The following is a 19,746-nucleotide window of genomic DNA, read 5'->3' as shown; positions in this document are numbered from 1 at the left end:
TTTGGCTTTGCAAATATCCCGAATTTTAACACTGCCTGGAAATAAAAAAAAAAAAAAAAAAGTAAAAAATCCATGGTAAAAACTAAACAAAGAAATGCTAGACATCATACCCCTAGAAAATTTTGTATCTGTAATTTCGCCACGTATCGACCCCGACGACAGACCAGTATTCAGTTTTGAGATGATCGACAGGAGAGCTCAGCTAGTTGTAAAAGCAAAAGGCAGTCAACTGTAAAAATTACAGAACTCTTTATTCGGCTAGTTCCAGCTACTTCGACTTGCCTCACCTATAAAGGCCTATACCAAAGTGCTAGGTCCAATCACCTTTTTATATCTTTTTTTTAGCGACGGTCGAGAAAGCAGTGGTCGTCAAGCCGCACTGAGGTAGGCTATGACTCATGTGCGGTTCTTCAAACACGAATCGCACGACAGGTAATCTCGTCAGAAACTATCGCGCCCATATGAATACTGATGACATAGTAGTTTGGTAATTTCATAGGCCATAGCGTCACAGCGCTAGCATACTTTGAAACCACGTTAGAGTCAATATGTAAACAAATTTAATTGATGAAACAGGTTCGGCGAAGTTGTTTCAATGCAGCTCGAATCTCTCGTAGAAACGTCTTTGCGAGAATACGTCCCTTCAGCAACAAATTACCTTGTTTTGCGTCGTTGGGGTCCGCAGTGAGAACGCGGCAACCAGGAATAGCATACTTCAAACCGTGGGGTCGTAGTAGCTTGACTCCTAGGTCACTGCTATTTTTTATTAACGGTTTCTGATTGTTTATGTACTAGTGGTCAGATGTGATACCATTGAGAAGATTGTGAATAAGAAGAACGTCTTATCATCATTTTGTCTAAGTTTCCCAGTTTCATTTTAATCTTGATCTTCGAAATGGGTATAATGTAAATAGACGACCCCGGTAATTTCATATAATGAAAGCTATATTTAAGATGATACACATGGCAATATGAACTAGCAAGTCAACAACGACGAAAAGCCAAAAGGACAACTGAAAGACGCACTAAAAATCGGTGTTAAAAGAGCCAGTGAAATTAATTTAGAAGAAAAAATTACTAGAAGATCCCATGTTCCTTATTGGCTTATCATTTTTAACATCCTATTTTATGGTTGTTATCGGTCTGCCATCATTCTTACATTTTTCCAAAAAAACTGTGCTGGTTTTTGTAAAATCGATGTGTGATCAAATGGCTTATGGTTTGCATTTTTCGATTGATTTCGATTTGTTAACTTAATATCTTACATACTGTCACAACTTTTGTTGTAATATAGTGAGTACACAACAAACTATTTTTTATTACTTATTTTCAGTACAGCTGTCGAATTGGGATATAAAAACATGCTTATTGAAGGTTTTGTCCAAGATATTAAAGGTGCAATAGGACAAGCGGTTTACAAGTTTATATTAGCGATCTGTAGCTAGACTTTATATGTCATTGCCAACTTAATATTATCATTTTTTGAGTTATCATACATATTCTTCAGTAATACTGATAAAAGATACAGGCATTACGTCTCGTGTATGTAAGCACGTGACCCAATTTGTCGGTTTGTCATCCTTAAAGGAAGCACAGATGCAATATTAATAATAATTAGGCAATTTTTGAAAAGTTAATGAGTGCCCCGCTAAAATTATTATGGGACAGTTTCTATTAGTGTCGAAAAGCCAATACTGTATTACTGTGCCAACGAATGTTTTGAAACCTATTGTAGAAAAAAAAGAAACTGGATTTTTTCGTTGTATTAACCCAGGCGTTGATCGACCTGTATTATGTCATGCTACTAATTGTGCGATCTTTGATTGAACCATTGTGATCGTACATAAAACTTTTTCATAGCAGTACTAGTGTCCGAGCTGTCTACGGGTTCGCTCTTTCTTCATTGGTTACCAAGAGTTCAGCCTCGTCAGGACAAACCGCCAAAAAGCATTTCATTTGTAAAATTACTGTTTCTCGCGTTCTGCACCGACCTTCGCCGTGCGTACTCGATCGCTGCAAGTGACTGTGTACCTGAGTGTGTCTATATTCAGACGGTCGTTGTTGCTCGTGACGTCAAAGTCGATCGCTGCCGGCATGAGCGGCGCCATCGCCACCGCCACTTCCGTCGCTACCTCCGAAATCGACGCACAAGGAAACTACAGGGTCCAGAAACCTCTCCCCTTCTTGCGCGTTCTCTTCATCCCGAGCAATACCTTGCTCGCCTGTCGCAAACAGAGTGCCACCATCGATATCGTTTCCAGGGCCAAGAGCTGACACGCGATAAGCGTGTAAACACCATCAACTTTATTCTGACAAGTGCCGCTCGTTCAGTCGAGTTATTAAATACGATACCACATATATCTATATATAGCGTTTGATCAAGTTGTCCGACACTCACTGCCATTTTCTGTTCTCAAGTCCATCTCCCCTTGACTGCGAGCCGTGTGCTGTTTACGGTTGAAATGTCTTTTTGCGTCAGACGAGCTGCAACAGTGTACGCTTATGCGATTGTTCGTAAGCGTTGATGCTGGTTTTCATTGCGGCGTCTTGTTTAGCCACACATTAGGCGCGCGTAAGATTACCACGAACAGCGATCGATACGTTCTGCATATGTATATCTAACCATTTCTATTGCTACCCTCACATACTTAGTTCAGTCTGCTGTACAGAACGATCAATCCTACTATATTATAGACAGATTACCAGGTAGGATATCTATTCAACTTAGTTCGTTGGGCCACGACTTGATCAGTACATATCGAACGGTAAACAGTATCCAGGGTTTGTGTTGCCGTCGTCGTCGTCAGTGGTGCTCACCTTGACGGGTACGGCGTTTATCGATATGTTTTTTCAGGCGAATACGTGGACGCCAACATTCAATGTCTGTTTGCCTATATTTGAGTGCACTTATATGACAAAGGCTAACACACAAGCCGTTAATATTATTGACGCCTCGACATCAGGCTCATCAAGTTTCTAGAAATGCCGGCGATTGTTTCTTTCAGCTGGTTGGGCTATGTTTTACCATCAAAATTGCGTTCTGTTTAGGCCCCACCAGCATTGAGGATTTGTCACCTGTCAAATAAAAATTCGATTGGCCTGTTCGTATTTCGCGCGTTTCACATTCGTAGAATGTCGACATACGTCTGTTTGAGGTGCGTCTCATTCACGTTGTTTCGGTGCACCTCATCGCACTGTTAATGAATCAACTTACGGTAGATCTGTCACTGAGACAACATCTGTTGTTGTTGTTGTTGTTGTTGTTGTTGTTGTTGCTGCTGCCGCCGCCGCCGCCGCCGCCGCCGATTATCATCGTAATGGATATGGCGTTATTATACCTGGGTTTCACTATAGCGTACTCGCACTTTAAGTACGACTTAAATGATCTTCTTAATAATGCAAAAAGTTCTAGTGAGGTGGACTCTTAGATGTTGTTATATCAAATTTAGCAAACTTTTACCTGTGTCAATAGCGACTACTTAGATGAACATTTAACGCAGTTATATAATTTAACCTATTCCGTGCAGGCTTTGCAACCGAAGACAGCCTAGGTAGTAAGTTTACGCTGAAATATTTATCTGATATATCTTGGTATGATGCAGACAATAATAAAACAATGTGAAACTGAGTAGCAACAGGTATAATTGCTCCCAGAACCTTATTTATTTTAATAGTACAAAGGAAATGAATTGACATATTGGTAGAAACGAAGATTATCTGAACCATCCAATGCTCTCGCTTCGCAAACCATAAAAAGTACGTTAATATTTGTCTGTACGTAATGTTTTTCTTAATAATTAATCTCTCTAGGTGTTTGAAAATCGTATTATGAACAGGGGCAATTATGTTCGCGAATAACAAGGTTAACCCGGGACGAAACCCAACCTCTACATAACTGAATTATATGATATCGCTGCCTTTTCGAAATTCAGTCGCAATGAGACAAGCATGCGTTTCTGCGTTTTCTCACATCTCGTGGCTGAGCTTCGAGATAATTTTCTGTACTACTCAAAATGGATAATCTATAACAACTTGAGATAAATGTTAAAAAAGAAAAAGAAATCGGTAACTTTTTTTATGGAAGAAATTATTAGGACCCGCTCTACCTTTCCACTCGTTTAGATCGTTCGATATGCACGCGTACAAATCAATCAATAATCCACAGATCCATATAATGACCCCTTTTCCTATGCGACTAGGGTTCGATTTTTCAGCGCTGCCTGAAATGAAGTTAAACGAACTATTCGTAGCAAATAGTTTCTTTGAGAATGTATTTGTATAGTAAGAACATCACGAATCAACCGGATGCGCCTACAGGAATACATACACATGTAACGGAAAACGGTTCGGAAGTGACCTCTCTATGGTACGAAAAACATCTTGAAAAGCTGTATGTAAAGATAATTCTAGCTTTTACCGATGACCCGTCCATTTTGACTTCTTATTTTCCATTGACGATCTTCACAGTGAGAGCCAGTTCGTGCAACATGGGATAAATGTTTTTGAGGAGTTTCAAAAGCACACATACACATAGTTCGTAGTTTAATACGGGAAAACACAAGGGCACATGTAACAATTGACTCTAGAGCGGGTGCAACAGGATGGAGTGTAGGACGTGATAGCTTAATAGGCAACGTATTTCTTCGCTAATCTTACGGGTATATAGACTACACTACATTCAGACCTCTTCATTGTTATCGATGATATGGGTGCAGCTTTTCTACAGCTTCAATTGTTTATGTTGAAAATATACTAGAACGTGTGTCTATTCTATAATACTTCAGCGCTATTGTCAGTGGCTGAGCTGATTGATCAGTACGTTTTTTAAGCTTATAATTATCTAAATTTGACTAATCGTATATACTATTGGTTAATAGTGGTACGGTAGAGTATTCAGACTTAAGCATGTTTATAACCATAATTTGAAAAAAAAACGTTGTCTGTGATGCTACTGCACACATTCAAAGCGCTACAATTCATTTTCGCTCGCTCATACCAGCTCATAATTGCTAGAAACATACAGAAAATAATTTTTATTAAATATTTGTACATATATGTCAAAAAATTCGTAAACTGCTGTATACTAGAGTCAAATGCCGCCACTAGAGTCTCATAAAAGAAAATCAATGGAGATACAATACAAGATTACAGAGAAGAGTATGCGATGTGGTTTGCATTAATGTACAATGCATTGGTCGCTATTGAGATTGTTTTGAGTAAAAGATTATACACAAAAAATTCAGCCAATATACATGTATCAATGTTCATTTATCCATCTCAAACGTCCGTAGCACACGCTCTAAATCACATTTTTTTTCTAAATATTTGTTTTATAGTGACGTTTGTAGCAAGTAAATTATATACTTGATTCATATAAGCGTATAATTAAAAAAAAAATATATATAATTAATTAAAAGCTATATGTACCGGGATGGTATGGTGCTTATATCAGCACTTCGTCACGGTTGTTAAATTCCTATGGGTTTTTTTTTCCCTGTCATAGTGCGTAATGAAATATCAATCGAAAACAAAACTGATTTTTGCACAACGAAAAGTAACGCATCAAGGTTTGCTGTCGTCCATTGACGTCCAGCGAAACATGGATGGTCATAGCGGCGTCACGTGTGAAAGCCATATCCGCACAACAGTGCACGCGCTGCCACCAGTTGTTACCCTTAGGTTAACCTCTATAGAAAGCTGTTTATCAACGCACTTTTCGAGCTGCACGGGCGTGTTCCGGAGGAAGAGTACCGCAATCGACTTCTGTTTTGGGCAAAAATGAAGGACTTTGTGACCGAATGCTATATTCATTTTGTTTACGTGGATAAACGCTATATGGTCAAGTGTTTGTTATATACTTACTAATTTAGCCAGACGATCGTAAAGGTGTCCCGCCATAGCCGAAATGTTCAGGATTTTGTGAAACTGTAAACTGTAACTACGATTAAATTCAACGACAGAGCGCTATGGAAAAGTCGCCTAAAAAACTGCGACTTATTAGTTTGTCCATTGAGCATTTTCGATCGTTCGAGTACGCGTACGTAGTTAGGTTCAGTCCGAAAGTAACGGCCATAGTGGGGCCGAACTGGGCTGGGAAATCCAATATTCTTAAAGCACTTGTGTTCGGCTTGGGTCAAAGCGGAGAAGAGATGTTTGTTGATGACATCAGGTCTCTTATAAACGACAACTACCTAAAACGATGCCAAAATATTGGTGGTGAGTAAACGCTACTTTATCTGTCTGTGCCCTCCTTCTAGAGATAGGAATTTTGAAAATTTGAGGATTCTAAAGTTGATACAAAGTATTAATATCGTGTTCCTCTTTTTACGGAAGTTGCTACGTTATTCTTCAGAGTTCACTGTTTGTTACTAAAATGTGCTTTTCCCTTGGCCTGCCGTTAATAATGAACAATGTCAGCCTACGATGCCACCAACGAACCGTTGCAAGCTACTATGCCACATATGTAGTTACTTCAATTTGGCAACAGTAAAACCTATAATAGTCAGGAGAAAAATGATGAGTATTTTGGCAATGCCCTGAATCACAACATAATACTAGAATTTATAAAATTTAGTAGCTTCTGCCTAAGTTGATAAAATATTTTACAGGGAAACTGCTGTAAACAGAGGCATATTTTTCCAAATTTTTTCCCTGGCTTTTGTGTTTTGCGAGACTTACATAAAGAATTAGAGCGTAAGGTCAATCTTTCAAGTCACACTGATGAGGCTATTTCTCAGATCTGTCGATTGAATATATCCAACTCTGCGCAAAGAAAATGGTCGATTTACGTAATAGTTACGCAATCAGCTGAGTTTTTCCCGATCGGCAATGGTAATCTTTATTACGACAGTTCGTCTGTCTTTACACCGCCACGATACTTAGCTAAAGCAAACACATAGGACAGTGCGATTGAAGAAAATGTTGTTTGTGATTGCAGACGATGGCTTCTGTTCGGTTGCAATCTTAGCTAATGTGGACGGAGAGGAGATCAATTTTAAAAGACGATTGTATCAGGATCTCAGAGAGAGTTTCCAGGTGCGTTATAAACGAAAGTGTGTTTTTATAATATTTGGAATTTTTTTTAATTATAATATTTATTTTATTATAATATTTAGTATATTATTTATAATATACTTATAATAATGTTCATGCTTAATCCTTCTCTAGGATGGCTGATGGAAAATTATATTTTCAAATGCTTTACCTTTTGCACTACAACACTTACGATGCGCCAAAGCCTTATGAGCATTGTTGATTATTATGCTGTATCGCATTATCGTAGAAAGTTTTATTCCTTGCAGATCAATGACGAGCCATACGATGCGGCCAAATACCGCGATAAGCTGTTTGAATATGGTATTCGAGTGGATTCGTGGGGACTTGTTCTCCGGCAAGGATCCATTCAGAATATAGGAGGTAAAACTCCTAAGGAAATGTCCGCTTTTTTGGAGAAGATGTCTGGATCACATTTGCTTGCTGCAGATGTCAAAGAAGCAGATAAAAAGCTGCGAAAAACGCTCGGAGCCTTAGTTAATGCAAAATCGGAATTAGGAAGACTGCGCCTTACGAGACAAAGATATAAAAATTTTGCTAATGCAGAACAGCTTTGGGTTCGTATATATGAACACCGTGTTGATACGTGAAAAATGGCTGAGTTTACTAAAAGCGATATTTATCTACAGGGGGTGACTGTTTATATTCTATTATGAATATTAAAAAAATAAACTTATTATAACAATAATTTTTTATTAATTGTTTCATCTTTTACTGACTTTTAAAAGTAATGGTTAAAAAAGTGTTACGATAGTCTCTTTGTAAGCCTTTACAAAGGGGACCTATGGCTATTCGTCATCATATTATCGACAAATAAATATATTTCACTGTTAAAGGTATTTCTACGTAACCTTTTACCTAAAAATCAGGATATCCTTTACACTAGCACGATGACACTAAGAAAAGAGATAGGTTTGGCATGAAACACTCACCAATTCTCTATGTCTTTTCTAAACGAACTTACCTTGTTTAGGTGTGTGTCATGATATATTTTGCCACTCTTGCATCCACCTATCTCTTATAGGTATATATAGACAGCGACACTTGTTTGAAGCTCTTAACCCTCTTGCAGCACGAAGTTAATAACAAAGAACAACTCCTGGACCTGGCGAGACTTCGGGGGACGGATGAGAAGATTCGAATTTGCCAAAACGAGATCTTCAATTTTCCCGAAAGCGAGGAAGAACAAGAGAGGCAAAGGCTGCAAGAGCTTAAACTCGAACGTCTTGTCATCCAAAAGCAGGTAACTAGTGAAATGATGACTCATACGTCAATCCAGTTTATCATAATGCTATTCGACGTGAAATCCATGTTTCACTCACGCATTGCCCATTACAAACAGTAAATGTCCGTTTATACGTCGATGCCAGAGGCACATTGGAGTGTCCCATTGAACGGGACAGTCTAGGTAGCATTGATGAAAGCTTACCATTAGGTATCAATCTCCGTACGAATACACTAGTACGGCATAGACAATTGACATGTCGATTTCGTTGGGTTACATAGTTGAAAAAGAACATCGAGACAATCACAAATGAAGAACGATTATTGGCAACGGCACAGGATACGCTGCAAAAAATTAGTACGATAAAACAGCGCTTTGCTTCGCTACACTCCGAAGCTAAACAACAACTGGGAGATCTTAACGCCCGCAGGGCTAAGATCGAGGTCGCCATCAGGTAAGATGTCATTTCGATGCATACGAATTTATTTATTAAACGTGTTCTAGGCTGACAGGATCTGGTGCGATACGCCACAATTCCAATCATTCGCAAACGGATCCCATTCCACGGGTTTAGTTTTTTTCTGCCTACTACTACTACTATCTTCTATTAAATATTGGTTTTATCTATTAAGGACATTTGTTTGGCAAAGATATCTCTGCACTATAAGTACATGTTGCCAGTTATGTATGAGTAGTCCATACACTGTCCTGGTTGCACTTGTCCTGCTTGGATGTTTATATATTGATGTCAGCGAGGCGAAGGCGGATCAGCAGCAGGCACAGATAAAACTACCTGGCGTAAAAAAGAAGGTTGAATCTGCTCGAAACGCTTTGGAACCTATTCAGGTGGATACTGACATCTTTGTAGAGCTGCGAAATTTGGAAGGCGCTTTTTACCAGGAGCATCGAGAAAACTTGCAGGTAAATTGATTCTTTCCTTTCCCAGTATAAGCAGTGAATCTCGTGAATGATTGTAGCAGATACGCAGAGGAGGACTGAAATATAGCTACTGCGCAGTCTCTATTTAACCATATGAAATGAAGCCAAAATGCTCGTCGGGTAATAAGCTAGTATTTCTTGATTTTCATCAATACTGATGGACGCACTAAGAGCACATAGTCTGCATGTATGTAGTCACAGAAACTTCTATGCCCTATCATTGATCTATTGAGCAATTCGTATATATGATCGACTTGTATAGTTGAAAATGAGCTTTTTTTTTTTTTTAATTCATGATTTTCAGCAAGTTGAATCGTTGGAGGAACGTCGTCAGTCACACATGATGACTTACGACAATCTCTCCGTGGCATTAAAGAGCGAGGAGCTAAAACTGGACTCGATGAACGACGAACTACAGGAGCTTGAGTTGCGACGAACGAAATATAAATCGTCCTTCGATAGTGTGAACTTTAACCTCGAACGTGCTCGGTGCGTTTAAGACATAGGTTTCTGTTGTAAAAGCCGTCCAGCCATTGTAGAGAAATTTTGTGTGAGACAGACAATGCTTTTCCGTATCCGATAAGAACTGAATAGCTACTATTAGACTCCGAATGCTTATATTTTATGTGTAAAATTATAATTGACCGCGTTCCTAGAGGTTGGTTTCTCCTACACCTCTATTCAATGACGTCTGCTCTTATCATCAGTATCTTAATTGACTATTAAATGTCGCCCTTGCAGCATAAATTTGCATTTAACTCACCAAGCATTTCGCATTACGAGCGCATTCATAATATTGGTCGATCGTGTCATGATATGTTGAACAAACGAAGTATCTGTCTCTTTCGATCATGTATGTATATATGTGCATGGTAGGCTTCAAGTACGAACATAATTTGGTTACTATTTACCATAGCGGGTATACATTCATCCGCGGCTTATCCTCGATACCCAAAAAAAGTCACTTCTTACTAGAACAAAACAGCAAGCCTATCTTGACGGACCGAACAATGAATTATTTTTTTTTGCCGAGTTTTCATCCTAGAAAATCCGGGAAAGACTTTCATGAGGCAAGCCGGGGGGTCACCAGTAAGGGTTAGACTGAACAAGTTCGAAGATAGGTCTTCGAAATGCCATACACCTGAGTTTTCGATACAGAGATTAACGGCCGTTTTGTAAAGGAGAATATTAATTGCTAATCAGATTTTTCCAATGAGCCATCGGAGTTTTGAGACTTTTTGTACATATCAAACTATTATTTGCAGATTAACAAAGGGATATTCTGAAAATAGCCATGTAGGTCCCGAGTGGTGATTATATAGAATAAACAGGACCGCTAGGAGTGATGTGTTGTAGTATTTGTTAATGGAGAACGTTCTTTTGACGTAGTTTATTTTCCCAAATTTTCAGAAGCTTTTTTGAAAATCGTAGAGCAACATTTGACACGGCTTATAACAGTTATGCTTCACAAGTGAAGAAAACGCGTGAGCTCACTATGCAACGCGACTATATCTGTGGAAGGGCAAAACGTACAAATTCTCGTCGACACACTGAGCGAATTCTTGATGGGCTAACAGCAACCTTCGGCAATCATGTTGTCGGTGTACTTGGGAATCTGATAATACCCTGTAAGCCCGAGTACATGGCCGCTGTACGCAAAGTTCTCGGTCGGTACAGGTATTCCATAGTCGTGGACTCTCGAACAGTGATGCGACAATGCCTCTCCTTCTTAAAAGAATCAAATGAGCCTGTGATGCCTGTTCTTGTACTGCCTTCCACTGCACCAAAATGGCGTCCGCTGCCCAAAAGTTTAACAGGTCGAGCATTAATGTTCGAAAGCATCTGCATGGTCACACAATCGATACCGTTGCACTTGCAAAATCGCGTGTTATACCTAATCAGAGACTTATATAGTGATGTTGTATTCTGCAACGAACCTAACACAATCAAGAAGTTAACAATGAACAAACCGCAGAAGTGCTCTGTGGTTATGAGTGATGGGAATTTTTTGTCGAGAAGCGGTGTATTTGAAAGCGCCAAGAAGGAAAAAACATCTGGAGAGCCCGGCCATGCAGCTGCCATCACGGAGGTCAATGAGAAGCTTGCTGAGGCAACGATATGTTTAAGAGAGACCGAAGCTACTTTGGAAAATTTGCAGGAGTTAGGTGATCTCGAACACGGGTATGAGTTACTGGTCGACTGCTATCAAGATGCCGAAAAACGACTGGAAATATTAAGCAAAGAAGTAAGCATCTCGTATTTTCCATATTTATTGTCGACGATTAAACGTGCAGGCAGTAGGAAACTGGTAAGGACGATAATCTCTTCGGGCCTTCTCCTATCGCTGCTCTGTATCAGGGAATGGCATACAGATCTTTTTCGTTCGCTATCGTCACACTATGTTACGATTTTTTTAAAATAGCAATACTAATTATGTACCGCAGAGACTGGCACTGGATTTTATCTACCTAACGCACTAATCGTTGCCCCGCTTAAAACCTCTTCCAACAATACATGTTACACACCCTGCGTAAATAAAGCGAACTATTCTGATATGCGACAGCGCGTTCTAACTATATATTAATTCGGGGGTATCTTTAACACAATCAGTAAATAAAGCGACCTATTCTGATATGCGACGGCGCGTTCTAACTATATATTAATTCGGGGGTATCTTTAACACAATCAGTATATAAGAGCGTGAAGTGGCGGCAGTAAGTGATACTTTAACTGACAGCAGCTGCGCCATTGTTAGAAATACAGCTTTCAATGATAATTATATGTTGCTTTAAACAGATAATTAATAAGGGCAAGATTGGAGAAACTGTGATAGTGCCACTACGCTGTGGAACTCTCAATTACTGAACTCTATAAAACCTATATTTGGTTCTAGACTGATCTTTATATTTTTCCTCTGTGAGCAAAACCGGCTAAATGGACATAAAAAAGTACCCCCCAAATCAGCACAATTCAGTAGATAACGTCTCGTATAAGTATGAAACATAAACAAAATTTCTTTCCTCTGCAAAGACCATCGTTTAAGATGTATGTCATAATGCACTGTTTACTTGGATTTGATGAATGCGGATAGTAGCCTACAAAATCGGCAAGATTAATTATGTTAATCAATGCGCTATACAAAAGCCGCTAGTACTTTTATGCATCGACTATAGTTAAATTTTCTTACGATTTGTACTTACAGATTGAAAGCAAGGAAGGAGACCTTGATGTACTCGTACGCGGGGTTGAATCAGCTCTAGCGAGCCTTCGGGTAATTATACGTAGTCTTCAGTTAACGTCCGGTAGGAACCTTTTATTGAAGTCTGTATTTACGTCGAAATTCTACGCTAATGAAAGAAGCGTTGCTAAAGAGGACGAACCATTGGTTGGGTTCTATAGTTAAATGAATGAAATAAGTTCTTTGTTCAGCAGCAGGATACATAAAACGTGAGGGCAAGAACCTCAATCGAGAATACAATTGAGTCCATATGTGGGATCAGATCGAAAGTATGCATTTCGTTTATGGTATTATTATTATCATCACTGTTACTTTTTGCGAGTTTCAAGATTTTCCCATAAGGTACTTTAATAGCGTATTCGAACCGTGCCTATAGAGGAATTAATTAACGATCAAACGCCGCCGAAGAAATCATGAACTTGACAAATTCTGGTAGCTTTTTAGCGTCTCTTTTTTCTTATTCGAAACTTGACCATTAGGTCGGTAGAAGACCGAATCTGTTTACGACCAGCCCGACAATATTGTTTTTCTCACGCATTCGGTTTATTACGCATTACACGTACTCATACTGTCATCTACTTAGTAGGAATGTACTCTTACCGGGGAAATCGAAAAGAAAAAGCTACGGCCGATAGAGACGATTGAAAAGAGAATTCGGGATCAGAGACAGCAGTTATTGAAAGTGTTTGGTGCGAAGTTCGATATACCACTATCCACTCTTCTTAAGCTCGCCAACTCCGACGCGGTTAAAGCTGAACGACATTCTCTAATAAAGGATGCAGAATCACTGAAGCGGTCAGTGTTAGCAGACTCAACCTAGTAAATATTTCAAATTTTAGAAAACCGTATTTGCTATATCAATTTCAGTAGGTCAAATAAAACAGCTTGCGTGAAGAAGAAGTCTTCAAAATAGTTGCTACTCGCACTTGAAATTATTCAGGGTTTTAATTAGTGGAATTGCTATCCGTACGTACGCTTATTACGAATGTATATGTCAAACACATATATGTTTTTCATGCAATTTCATATACTGTGAGTACATTTCAGACTTGAACTCACGCTCGACAAAGCTGAAACTGATATTTGTCGTCATGAAGACGATCTAAAGAAAATTGACCGTGAACTCGAGTCAGTGATCTCTAAAGAACAGCACGCCCGTACCGATGCAGAAGGAGCTCAGGCAGAACTTACCAAGGTGCAACAGGCAGTTGATTCCACCCTATCCACACTTGACAAACTGAAAATTCAAGATAACTTGTTCAAACAACAGCTCGTTGATGCTACCGCCGCTGTCACATCTGCAAGCCAAGACTGTGCGCGTCGTCGTAGGGTGGCAAACAAACTTCAAACCGAAATAGCAAAGTTGAGATCAGATCGGGCTTCGCTTCTCGCGCAATATGTGGAAAAGTTGCCTCGCGAAAGAAGTACGTTATGTAAACCCACATGGCTGTGCGATGTATTGAGCGCTTGCACCAGTCTCTAACCAGAAAACAACCGAGAACTATAGATCTTGGAATTTCATATAAATTCAACTGGAAAAAGAAGTGATGGGTATTATCATTGTCACAACACAAACGCGCTGTACTGTAGCACCACGGAAGAATGGACACGAAAAAATTACAGCTGTTTCAACTGCGGTCCTACCCGGTACTTTTTGATGTTATTCTCACAAGAAGATAACCTCTTCTCGTCTGATTTCTACTCTAGCTTTCTATCGATGCTAAAAGGCTTTACTGATTATTTAACTGGAGTTTCAATATACTGTTTTCGCTTCAGAGGAAGATTTCTTCGGAGCAACTTTCGACGACCTTGTTATGATGCAGGTAGACTACACAGATTTACCTGAAGATGTCTGTACTCTCAGGAAGATCGACAAGTTCTGTAATGAAACTGAATTATTAGTCTCGGAACTTCGTGTGCTGTTACTGGAGAGTCGTGTTAGCGTTCCTGATCCGTAAGCATCCAGCGATGAAATTTTTCTTTTTTATAGAACTGAATTACTTTTTTAAAAAATACCATTGCCTATAAAAGCCAAAAGTACTCCTGTTGAGGGAACAACGCACAAGTACGTCCTCTACGTACTTGTGCGTTGTCCCCTCAACATCATAAAATAACTGACGCACAATTCACCATTTTATCAAAATTCATAAAAAAGAATAACGCTACAAACCCAACAATAACGTATATAAACTCAGTAACATTTTATTGAGAAATGCATAAAGATAGGGACCATTTTAATGAATTACTTATAATCCAACATTTGTTTGACGTATGCTCATATCTTGAAACTCTTCTCTCAGTGAAATCAGTAGCCTTACAGGGTTACTTTCTCTTCGTTCACTCTGTAATTACGTGAATTCAATGTGCATTTGTTAATATTATTATCGGACCCAGGCGGCTTCCGCCACTCTATCGATGAGATTATGAGCAGTATCCTAACACATGTACACTATTCGGCTAAACGTTAGTTTCTAGACCTATTCCATTTTCGCACATGACCTGCACTACATGTACATAACAGATGCTATCTAACAGTCTTACTTAGTTACTTTGTTCAATCTAATGGAAAACGGGTTTGGATCTGCTTAATCCAAATTTTAATTTTGAGCCCGAGCTCGCCACAGTTGTTCTACCAGACTTCTGCATTATGCCCCTTATCACACAACAATTACTCTTGTTGCCCCGCGCAATTTCCTCATTGCAATTGTTTCATTCCTTTATGTTATACTTTATTTACTGTGCAATGCGAGTTTAATTAACTAATTTGTTAAGGTACGCTGATTTAGATACTCGACGTTCTTCTTTTGATCATTTGTGCCTACTGCTGCCCTTTACAGTAATTCCCTATTCTGAATGAAACTGATCTTACTTCACTACATTATATGTGAGTATTGCTCTAGAAATAACTCAAACAAATTAGATGAAAACACCAATATTTGTCGGAAACTTCCGACCATTTTTCATCTCCATGGCAGAAAATAAACAAAATGTATTTTCTTTTAAATTCGGCTTTGCCATTTCAAGCATTCAATCACAATTAAAAAAAAAATAAGCGGATTTGGCGTTTTTGAATATGATATTAATTAATTCTCAACCGTTATTGAAAACACTGCCTAAAGAGATAATCTTTCTCCAACTCAAATGACAGTATGCGAATAAGTGGTGTAGAATAATTTTTATTATTGTTTCTTGTAGTGTATAAATATGTCATAAATCTGTGTCCTGGACGTGCAATTCTATTATTATCAGCCTGTCATTATTCCATTGCGCCGAATACGGACGTGGCTTTTTTTTGCAGATTGGCAGTAGCCGCAATTGTTCCAGGTAGTCCTCTTACTACCCGTTTAAGATGTAATAGGCCCTTCATTTTGTAAATATTCACTAAGAGGCATTATTGTTTCCATTATAATATGTTTGTTACCACTATGATGAACAAATTTGCAGAACCTCCGCTACTAGACATGAAAACCGTTACAAAGGCACTGTAACAAAAGTGAAAGAACTCATGCGCAAAGCAGCAAAGGAAAAGAAGACACTAAGCAAGCTCGTCACACGGCGCGCTGAGATTTTTACGACGTTCATTGAAAAACTGCAAGAAAAGGTCTAATTTTAATATTCTACTAGTTTTTGGATTGTCGCTAAGCAAAGCGCATCAACATGCGTAGCTGGTTGGTGCTACTAGGGTACTCGCCACAGAAATTCGAATTTTCTATTAAGCGACAGGCGTGTTTAAGTAATATACCACTTTTCTAATAAAGTGGTATATTACTTAAACACTTTCTTCTAATAGAAATATTAGTTATATTTAGTTATCTAATCTGAAAACTACTGAGCCTCAAGATCGATAAATGGTAACGGTCAGATCGTTCACCCTCGCAAGAAATAAGCTTAGATCTAATAGAGTCAATGGCATAACCTATGATACCTCCCACGTTTTTAATCATACCGAGAACAAAGCGAAATCCGAGGATAGATCTGGTTTAAACATAAGATGTTTCCCGTGAAAATGCATCTAGTTGTAAAGATCTATTAAACATTGCATTTATTCGCAACCTGATATCGTCCTGGATTAAGGCATTACGTTACGCCATGTCTTGCACGAATTTGCATGTTCGAACTTTAGCGTCTCAACTTAACGCCAATAACATATTTTCTCTTGAGAGATTACGGCTTATTCTGCAATATCAACCTATGTCTAATGTGGTAACAAGTCACCACTAGCCGCGTAAACAAAAGCAGCGAAAATTAGTACTACATGTCGGTTATGTGTACAACAGCAGCGGTGAGTGGCTAATCCAGTTAGGTTAACACCGAGCATTTCTTGCTCAAACGTTGGAGTAGATAAACATATAGTAGCTCTTTTAATGCTTCTAAATAGGGCAAGGGCAGTACTAGATATACGCTAACTGCATCTGTTTTTATAGGTAGCTCAGACCTACAACGAACTAACTAACGGCGGTTGGATGACAATCATTGTCGGTGGCGGTGGCTCTGATCCTTCGCAGGCCTTTGATGCTGGGGTTCTACTCGATTGTCGACCGCACGGGGGGCAATTTACTGAATTTGCCAACCTGTCAGGCGGCCAAAAGAATCAGGCGTCGCTTGCGTTACTTTTGGCAATTCATTCGGTTCTTCAGTTGCCTTTCCTGGCGCTTGACGAGGCGGATGCCCCTCTCAGCAGCCAGCATTGCCGAATCCTTTCTCTGTAAGCTTTTTTTTTTAATGATACAAATCAATTCCATGATAATTGGCGCCGAGAAACGTTAGCCTCACTGAAACGTTGCAAATAGCTGTTGTTCAAGGTAGAATATGGTGCAAGTTAATCACTTGAAAAACCCTGTTGCCCCTAGATGCAAGATTGATTTTGCTTGTACAAATCATATAATATAACGGCATAAATGATATTGTTGATTTATTTCAAATTGTACCACTCAAGGCCACTACGTACAGTTTTTTTGTGACGATGTAAGAACCAGCGCTTTCTGCATTTGTCGTTATTATTTTCAAGTTTTTACGCCATGACTTAGTGAACTTATTTTGTTCTCTCTTGAGAAAACTCATTTTATTGAGAAAAAATCATGATTAATACGTTTACTTTAAAGTGCATTATTTTTTGCATAATGCAATAAAATTAACAGCTTGTCATTATTTACTGTTATTACCGTTACCTTTTCTAATCTATAACGAGCAGATACCTCCATAATCAACAGCAGCAAGTCATTCTTGTCTCTCATCGCTCCGGAACTTTGAATAGACCTGCTTTTAGAGAGCTGACTTATTCCGTCGTTGGTGTGACTAGAGGTCCCACGACGAGCGGGAACGAAGAGGACACTCGAATTTATTATGCGTGTCTCGATCGGCTTTTCGACAAAGGTGAAGAGTTCCATCGAGCTCCATCGATCGATAGTATCTATCTTACAGATGAACAATTAGCCGAAATAGACAATGCTGCCTCCGAGCAAGAATTGCAGTCAGTTGAATCAATGGCATCCGGAACGTAGGAAGTTGGAAATGTCGAATTGATGGAAAAAAGGAAAAAATAGCGGGCGCTTAGTTCGGGTTTAAATTTAAATTAAAGGACAAGGCAGCTTATAAAAGAGAACAGTGCTGCGGGATAAACAAGATTTCTAGCTTACATAAATGCAATATAAAGTAGGTATATTATTCGGTAACAAAGAAATACATTGTTATATATTACTATACATTGTGCATTACAAATAACACGCCATTGAGGACAACACATGTGAACTAAGAAGCTTGTCGTTATCAGGAAAAGCGATTGTGTATAGTAATGGAAAACCTCAATTGTACAATGGAAAGGCGATTCTAAAGAACTTGTGTATTTTAAGGTTTGCGTGTCTTGCGCTATTGTCCATCGAACAGTTTGTAGCAGTTGTAATGTTTGTAAAAAGCCATGCGACGCATGTAGTGACCTGGTTATCCATAGTCAGTATAGCATACCTCATAGATACGCTTAGTCATTGTAATCACGTTTAGACCCGTTTTAATAAACTAAATTGTGTTTGTTTTTTTAATAATCAAGCTCCCTAACGATAAGTTAATTCAGAAAACAAATTCAACACAGGTGGCCGTATATGCATAATAATATATTAATAGTAAGCCCGTTTGTGTAACATGTATCTAATAAATGTAACAAGTGCAATATATATATATTTTTTAAGCTTTGTCCTGATTTTATCGAATATTTGAGGAAATTATGAATTTTATCAGTTGCATAGCTGACTACTTTGGCCAAAAAGGTTGCCTTTCGTGTCAACAGCAGCTTGGTGCTTCTCGATCTTGCAAGCCAAAGTTCATTAATATATTATAGAAAAGGGGTTATTTCGCTTCATTTTGATGTTTGTACATGAGTCTCTAAACACTAATCTTTCTTCCTCATGACCTTTAAATGAAGCAACCTATGACAGATATTAACTGTTAGTACCTTGATTTCAATAGTCAGGGTCCATATAAAGTTGTTGATAGATGAACGCGGCGTCGATCGTCGCGGAATCTTTACCAGCTAGTGGCTGTTTACGAATCTATGGTCTATCGCTACTGAAAGCTACTATAAAGTATTTGAGCAAGCTTTTGGAAGCAGGATAATAAAAGGAAGATGGCGCTGAGCGTCAGGACAAAATAATCCTGAACGTCAGGACAAAATAATCATCGTCATTAAACAATTAAATAATAGCGAAATCAATTAATATAACGCTTGTTCAGAGGTTGAACGATGCCATTTGCGTCGATTGCTAGCTATTTGTCGGGCTTTTACTTTACAAGTATTTTTGATAATGCACAAATGAACAGAACAGTATTCGAGCTTGTTATAACTTTGAATCGTTCATATTTTTCGGATAAACTTATTATACACGAAATGGAGCTAGTAACTATCCATTTGCTAAGATTTCTTATAGCTTCAGTATCAAACTAGCTAACCATACATGATACCTGATAAAGATAGGGTGCTTGATAATAGTGACCTTCATAGAAAACTGAAGCAGCGTAACCTCTTATAAAATATACAGGATTTGTTATTTTATAAAATGGGAAGATCATTTCAACGATGAAAGCCTAGACTTTAGGAAATAAAAGAGTCCTATCAAAATTCAGTGATCGATTGTAACAAACTCATCAATCGTAGTTATGCATTATACTATAGTATGACCTCGATAAGCACACTTGTGTCAAATTTTGTATGTGCTACGTTTTAGGTCAAATGCTTTACCACTTAATTCACCGGCTTACCATACGAAAACATACATGCACACGTTCACAAAGAAGCGAGCCG

General features: G+C 38.6%; 1 protein-coding gene and 1 long non-coding RNA gene across 2 annotated transcripts; one reads left to right on the top strand and one right to left on the bottom strand.

Moving 5' to 3' along the window:
* Positions 1-3,611: 3,611 nt before the first annotated feature.
* On the bottom strand, positions 3,612-4,741 carry LOC111262063 (uncharacterized). The gene is made up of 2 exons (XR_015311795.1): positions 4,418-4,741; positions 3,612-4,220 (listed from the first exon to the last, which is right to left on the bottom strand). It is a non-coding gene; the product is annotated as an uncharacterized LOC111262063 (long non-coding RNA).
* Positions 4,742-5,652: 911 nt separating this feature from the next.
* On the top strand, positions 5,653-18,636 carry LOC111262062 (structural maintenance of chromosomes protein 1A). Its single transcript, XM_022836036.2, has 15 exons — positions 5,653-6,216; positions 6,938-7,035; positions 7,302-7,610; positions 8,126-8,296; positions 8,560-8,732; positions 9,031-9,199; positions 9,522-9,706; positions 10,628-11,462; positions 12,420-12,488; positions 13,042-13,250; positions 13,503-13,879; positions 14,232-14,409; positions 15,900-16,056; positions 16,880-17,160; positions 17,647-18,636. The coding sequence occupies exons 1-15, from the start codon at positions 5,967-5,969 to the stop codon at positions 17,954-17,956; spliced, it is 3,771 nt and encodes a 1,256-aa protein (XP_022691771.1). The 5' UTR covers positions 5,653-5,966; the 3' UTR covers positions 17,957-18,636.
* The last annotated feature ends 1,110 nt before the right edge of the window (positions 18,637-19,746 follow it).

This window comes from Varroa jacobsoni, unplaced genomic scaffold, assembly GCF_002532875.2.
Source record: "Varroa jacobsoni isolate VJ856 unplaced genomic scaffold, vjacob_1.0 scaffold_625, whole genome shotgun sequence".
NCBI classification, from domain to species: domain Eukaryota; kingdom Metazoa; phylum Arthropoda; class Arachnida; order Mesostigmata; family Varroidae; genus Varroa; species Varroa jacobsoni.
Note: the sequence above shows the minus strand (reverse complement) of the source record. Positions and strands in the feature narration are given on the sequence as shown.